The following is a 7447-nucleotide window of genomic DNA, read 5'->3' on the forward strand; positions in this document are numbered from 1 at the left end:
TCAGAGTTGACTGATTACTGAAAGCTGTGAAATTAAATAATAAACTTAAATATTCAAATTTAGCACCTTATGTATGTACATGAATAAATAGACACAACTCATATGGTAGTCTACAAAATTAGTATTTACTATAAATTGTGCGTCAGCAGTTTCTCAGAGCGAGGAAAGCTGTTTCGGTTGTCACTATAACAGCTTCAGGGGATCCATTCCATGCTCTACAGTAACACCATCATACAGTATTTAAAGATAACATTGCTGCCGATAAGCACCAGAAACAAGACATCTTTCCAACACCCAGCTGTTACACTACACCGAGGGGAAAACTATATACCATCCATTTAGAACAAATGCTTACAGCTGGTCCAAATGGACGCAGAAAGAAACGCAAAGCGTATATCTAAAAGAAAACCCCATTTATCCTAATCTACAACTAACAAGAAATCAGAATCCAATCAGAGAAAAAAAACATCCACAGTCACATGCGAAGCAAACCTCACAGAACACAAACGGGATGAGAGGCGCTGTGACAAGAGAACCACTTCGGTAATATGTAAACGGACCCTGAAAGCACATGATCTTCTATTATCACAAATACATGATTGGAGAATTTGAAAATCTAAACATCTCTATCAAAAATAAAGGTAATCCTGTTGGAATGAACTTTAAAATGAAGTCATCCAGCAGCATTTTTTACTCTGCATTAGGGGTGTGAAAGAAAGCACACACACAACTTCGTAATGTTAGAAAGTAGAGTGCTGCAGTTGTTTGAACATGTCTTGAAAAATGAATTTATATAGCATACGGACATGTTTTCAGCTGGGTAAGGCCTGTGAAGTGTACGTCCTCCTTTATTAGGGATGAGCTGTGAATCCGTAGGTTGTCAAATCTCACTTCTGTCAGACTTCAGATCAAGTTATTGTAATGCATTTTCTTCCCCTCTGGTTTTAAATTCAGTACTTAAACAGCTAGGTTGCAGAGTTAAAGACGCCAAGATTTTTACTGGGAGTAACCAAGATGGACAGAATTAGAAATGAGTACATCAGAGGGACAGCTCAGGTTTAGCTGTCTGGAAACAAAGAGGCAAAGCTGAGCTGGTTTGAACATGTGCAGAGGAGGTGATGAAGATGGAGCTGCCAGACAGGAGAAAGAGAGTAAGACCTGAGGCGATTCAACAATGTAGGGAGATGCAGGGGACGATAGTGTTCTGTGGCAAAACAACCAAAATGCCGTAAAACTTTGCATATTAAAACATCCTTTTGCCCTAATACGTGTGTGAGAAAGTGGTTAAAGTAAACAATCAGGACTTCCTCTTATGGACTGAACAAACTGATTTAAAATTCAAGGCCTGAACAAACATATCTGCAGCACTCCTACTGGCTACAATACACAGTTAGGTGCATAATTTGTTGGACAAAGACAACTGAAAGACCATAGAAAAACAAAAACAAAACTGAAGGTCACAATGGCAATTATTTACATGGGTAAGAAAAGCAATTTCATCAGCATATCCTCCATTTTCACAAACTGCAATTAATTCATCAATTTAAATACAGCAAGTTTAAAACAAGTTGTAAACCACTGATTACACAAGAACAAGGAAGGACTTGACTTTACCAATAAACATCTAAGACTAATGTTTTAAATCATCACCATTATCTTATTTAAAATCCACCGTGGTGGAGTGCAGAGGCAAAACTCCAACAACAGTGTCCTTGTCCAACAAACTCTGGACCTAACTTTAAACTAAATGAAATTGGCCTCTTTGAATCAATATGTACATAAAACAGCTGATAATTCTAATGTCCAGAAGAAACTTTACAGCACCACTAAAACTTAGTTACAGAAATCAATATAGGTTCATTCACAATGTCAGTACGGCTTAAAAAGAAAAATGCATAAAAAAAATAAAATACATTTTTTTTAAACAAACACAACCTCAATACTGTCAGAGCAACATCAGACCTGCTGAGATGGCCAAACGTAGATAGGTTAGGCTGTTACAAACACACACAAGAACGCAAGTCACAGCATCCTGACTGAAATATCTGATAAAAAAAAAAAGAAAAGAAAAGAAAGATCTTTCAATAAAAAACTGAAACACTGTAATCCAACGTTTTAACCAAGGCATGAAAAGGTAACGTTTTTTTTTCCTTTTCCAAAAGAAGCTTCTGCCAACACTGCAGATGTCAGCTTTTAATTGGGAAAAAACAAACAAAATGTAGGCTAAATGAAATTAATAAATTAAAAATAGTGTAAACAATACTGTCATTAGCTGCTCTTTCAGAACTGTGCTCGTCATCAATGGAATCTGTACTTTCGCGCTGGCTTGAGGTTGACATATGTCTTCTTCATGTCCTCGGTCTCGTCCTTCTTCACGAGCTGATACCGTTCTCCTTTTGTGGTTACCACCTGGTTACCATGGTACCGAACTAGCTTCTTTGGAGCCTGTCACAACAGAGTGCACCTGGATTTAGAGGCATGAAACAGATTTGATGTGAAGAAAATAGAAGTATAAGGGGAAGCTTACATCTTTGGGAACGACGGGACGGTGTGTTTTCTTATCTTCCTCCCTGTCCACCAGCATGTACCTAGTATGATTAAGCACAGTCATAAACTCAAGAAACAAACAAATGAGGAAAGTTCTGCTGAGTCACACTAGCACTCTTACTCACTTCTCAAGGATGCTCTCTTTAAGTTTCTGGTCTGCCAGTGAGGAAATACTCTTCCCATGGTTTACCTGAGACAAGAGGATCCCATCAAAGACTGCTAAGGAAGGTAGGAGGAACACAAAACCAACGTTTCTGTGTGTATCAGAGACTCACGTTAAGAGGTGTGGGACTGAGTTGAACATCCCCTTCTATGATAAGACGAACAGCTTCCTCCATGTCTCCTTTGGCAATAGACAGGGCGCTCCGAGCCTCAGTCAGACTACACTTGGGAAACATCTCTAGTAAGTGCTGCTCCTGGGCCTCCCACTCAGACACTGGTGGCTAACACAGACACGTGAATATTTGTTAATGGATGTAACAATATCTACAGTAGGACAAAAAGACAAATGCAAATATGTAAAAAAAACAATGTGCTGATGTCAGGTGAATCGATAACCTTGGCAGTGGCTCCCTCTGTCTGTGATTTAAGGCACTGCGTTTCTCTTCTTGGTGGCTCACTGGGCAGGCTGGTGAGCTTCAATGAGATCTCTTCTGTCCTTGCCTTGGGGATACCATTTTCTTCACGAGCTAAATAAAAAGGAACAAATAAATTAACATTTAGGAGAATAGTAGAGGTATCAGAATCACACTTTTAGAAACGCTGAGAAAATGAACATGTTTGCCACCTGAGGTCCGAGCAGTAGCTAGTTTTGAAGCCAGACTGAACATCATTTCACAGACTTTGACACTGCAGAATAAAAAGAAAAAAAAAACTGTTATTAAAAAAATAAAATAAAAATAGAAAAAACATTAAAACACATAGTACAGTTGTTATGTGGTTTTCTTAACCCATCCAGAGAAAGGAGAAAGTCTGTTTACCTGTCAATTTCTGCAAAGCCAGGTATGTAAGCTTCTAGCATCTCTGCAAAGTCCTCCACATCAAAGTTCTCCTCAACACTCTGCTGGGAACCAAGATCCTCCAGGACCCCAGTGATGTAAGACAACAGGACATCATCCAGTGTGCTGCATGGCACGGTAAGAAAGGAAGTTACTTCCAAAAGCCATAGAAAATGATTTTTCAGGCTTAAATGAGGCTGGGGGCTGCTTACCTGAGATCTGCATCAGTAATGTAAGTCTGAATAAATTCCTGCAGTGCACTGTGGATAATTTTGTGGAGGTCCATTACTTTCTCCTGCTGTGAGGTAGAATACGCACAAAAGTCAAAGTGCTGGATGATCACGTCAGTTATGTACTGAGCAGTGGCAAATGCAGACCCTTAAATAACCTAACAGCTGTCACCATTTACCAGATTTGGTACACAGTCAGCTCATGCTGAAATAAACACGTTACAAAACCAGTTCTTACAAAAGCTTGAGATCCAGCATCTCTAGCAGGCAGCGATGACTTTTATGCGGGACAGATCTCAAATGTGGTTAGCTGTGATGCAACCATAATATTACAAACTTTGAGGAAAGACTTACCATTGCAATTAGGCAGATTAATTCAGATAGTTAAGCAACAGCCTATCTATGCAGCTAACAACGCTTTAGCACAACACACACACAACTATACAATGACCTCTCTCGTGCTTTGCAGCACAGCATTAGCACTGCAGCTGTTACTTACCCGCTAATGGTTAATTACTAGCATCACGGCTTAGCTATCATAAGCTATACGATATTGTGTGTTGTTATTCACACACATATCACTCGTATTTTCTCAACATCACAAGTGTCTGTTGATCCACAAGGCTAACCTTCATCTGGGCATCTCGTTAGAGAAATAGCTGCAGGCTCTTGGAGAACTAGCGCTAGCAAAGTGGCTTCTCGTTAGCTGACAACAACTACAAGCAAGCTAACACTCAACGCTGAATGCCTAAACGAATGCTGTTACATAAGAGCGGGTTTGTATTGAAGAAAACTTACTGTGAGAGAAATTATGGAGACATGAAGCTAAAAGGTTTTCCCCAGATATATACGGGGAAGACAGGTCAGTACAGGGATTTCTATTCGTGACAACCGCAAACTTGCACGGCACGATTCAAAACATTAGCACGTCACTTCCTCTAAAAATGTTTAATCCTTAATAATGTTGGTTATATTTAATTGAAATAAAAAGGAAATCTAATGCAATTCAGACTGTTTCTTTTGAATCTGCACTGTCAAGCTTAAACACACACACAAAAAAAAAAACAACCAAGAGACCATGGTAGAATAATATTTAATTTAACATATGTTTTTTAAATATTCATATATATTCAAGGGACTATCCTGCTCCCTCTTAAAACACACAGTTACTGTGACAAAATATTGCTACAAATAACAAAGAACTACACTCACTGCAGCAACAAGATGCTGAAAATATTCCTAAGAAATTTTGGTCTATATTAAAATAATATCATCACATCATTCTTGCAGATTCGTCAGCTATATATTCATAATGGGAATCTTTTATTCCACTACATCCCTAAGTTGCTACGTTACACTGAAATCTGGTCACTGGAGGCCATTTGAGTATACTGAACTCATTGCTATGTTCAAGAATGTAGTTTGACGAATAAAACACAGCAAAATCCAGTTTGAGATGATTTCAGCTTTGTGACACGGTGGGTTATCCTGGTTATCCAGTGTACCCATTTTATGATGGACGGTAGATAGTAAGTAGATAACTAATGGCGGAAATGCAAAAACATCAGTGTAAGACTTTCTCAGAGCTATTAGTGCTAATACCTACCAGTTCAAGGTCATTGTTACCTTTTTTAAAATGTCACATTTTTTTCCTTAGTGGGTAAAATAAGTATTCAATCAGTCAATGAATGAATGAATGAATGAATGAATGAATGAATGAATGAATCAATCAATCAATCAATCAATCAATCAATCAATCAATCAATCAATCAATCAATCAATCAATCAATCAATCAGTCACAGATACTTCTTAGACACCAACCTCTATGCCACCATGGGCAAAACCAAAAAGCTGTCAAAAGAAGCTGGAATGAGTTACAAGACCATCAGCAAGAACTAGTGACAACTGTTGGTGACCCTCAGTCTGAAGCTCCATACAAGATCTTTGGTTTATGAGGTGAGGATGATCATGAGAAAGTTGGTGGATCAGTCCAAAACTATATGTATGAGTCGGTAAATGATCTGCAGACAGTCAGGACCACAGTCAGTGAGAACACCATTGGTAACACACAATGACTGTAGAAAACAAAAATGAGCTCTTTGGCATCAACTCTACCCACCCTGTTTGGAGAAAGAGAAGTGCTAAGTATGACCCAAAGAACATCATCCCCACAGTCAAGCACAGAGGTGGAAACATTATGATTTGGACTGTTTCTTCTACTAAGCGTACATGCTACTTCACTGCACAGAGGGGCCTATAGACAGAGCCACGTACCATAAAATCATAGCGGAGAGCCTCCTTCTCTAAGCTGTGGATGGATCTTCCAGCATGACAGTGGCCCCAAAAATATTTTCAAGGCAACAAAGATGTGGGTAAAAAGGAAGCACAATAGGGTCATGGATTAACAGCCTTCAGTCCAAGAGGGTCTGCCAAGATGCAGTAAAAGAAGACTAAAGGATTTAGAGAGTTTCTGTAAACAGGAGTGGCCCCAAATCCCTCCTGACATGAATGTAAACCTGGTGACCAACTAGAAGAAATGTCATATCATTATGATTTCCAGTCATGTTTTGCTTGGGGATCAAATGTATATTTCACTCAGTGACATGCAAATCAATTTATAACGTTTGTGTAACATGTTTTCTTCATGATTTTTGGCTGATATTCTGTCCATCTCCATTAAAATGCAACCATAAAAATTAGAGACCGTTCATTTTCTTGCGAGCAAGAAAACTTACAAATTCAGCATGAGATCAAATAATTATTTCCCCCAAAGTAGTTTCCAGCTGTCATCAAATATTTTTCTCTTAGAAAATACATTTTATCTTCCACTGCGAACCCAAGATTTACAGTTCATTTGTCTTATTGATACATGTGTAGATTTCTTTTTTTAAATTCCTGACTCAGTGTCTGAATATTGGTCTATTTACCAGCCTATGGTAGGGTGGTAAACAGTCTACTCTCACTTTGACATTATCTTATATCTTTTGCCAGATCCATACATAGTTGATGATCAAGGTGTTATCTGAGGCAACATCAATGATGTCATTAGAGCCTGCTCTCAGTTACCTCCGCCTGTGTTGGTATTATAGCAGATATGTACCTGTAAATCATTAATGCTCATTCAATTGTCTCCTTGCTCCCTTGGCAGTATCTCTTGCTGGCTGTAGTATTTCATCGGGAAATATGGTACACACCACTGATAAAACAAGCAAGAACAATTCTCGACTTGGCTGAACTCTGTTTCAACTCTGAGCTCATGGCTAGACAGGTGGGGCTGAGGTATCAGAGGAGAGCATGTAGTATCTGTATTAAAGGACAGCATGGTGTTTTTCCCCTCTTTGTGTTTTCCCAACACCGAGAACAGCCTGCAAGTAGTAATACACACATTTGAAGAACATATTGTAATATTATATTGCGCATGCTCATACTTAGAACAGCCATTGCTTATACCTTAATGCACGAAACAAGGTTTTAACTGCATTTGCACATGTCCAAACAGAAAATAATAGTCTCAAAAGCCATCTGGAGGTCCTGTTTATAGCTTCTTCTAGTCAAAGTTCAGTAGTTAAATCAACCTCACAGACCATGATAAAGACAAAATTAACTTTTGCCTTTGAAAGGCCAGGTGGAAAAATTTGGGAATTAAGTTAAATGACTATGATTTTTCTGCA

The 7447-nt window shown here is 38.6% G+C and overlaps 1 protein-coding gene across 3 annotated transcripts; it reads right to left on the reverse strand.

The window, feature by feature from the left end:
* Positions 1-105: 105 nt before the first annotated feature.
* cuedc2 (CUE domain containing 2) lies at positions 106-4700 on the reverse strand. Of its 3 annotated transcripts, none has more exons than XM_005744790.1 (9): positions 4574-4700; positions 3758-3843; positions 3528-3671; positions 3335-3396; positions 3106-3236; positions 2823-2990; positions 2673-2737; positions 2528-2588; positions 106-2445 (listed from the first exon to the last, which is right to left on the reverse strand). In XM_005744790.1, the coding sequence occupies exons 2-9, from the start codon at positions 3829-3831 to the stop codon at positions 2299-2301; spliced, it is 852 nt and encodes a 283-aa protein (XP_005744847.1). In that variant the 5' UTR covers positions 3832-3843; positions 4574-4700; the 3' UTR covers positions 106-2298. The 3 variants fall into 3 exon arrangements, with proteins under 3 accessions (XP_005744847.1, XP_005744848.1, XP_005744846.1); XM_005744791.1 differs by lacking the exon at positions 4574-4700 and adding an exon at positions 4275-4535; XM_005744789.2 differs by lacking the exon at positions 4574-4700 and adding an exon at positions 4130-4241.
* Positions 4701-7447: the final 2747 nt, after the last annotated feature.

Source organism: Pundamilia nyererei, unplaced genomic scaffold (genome assembly GCF_000239375.1).
Source record: "Pundamilia nyererei isolate P.nyererei 1_Seehausen unplaced genomic scaffold, PunNye1.0 scaffold00149, whole genome shotgun sequence".
In the NCBI taxonomy this organism is placed as follows: domain Eukaryota; kingdom Metazoa; phylum Chordata; class Actinopteri; order Cichliformes; family Cichlidae; genus Pundamilia; species Pundamilia nyererei.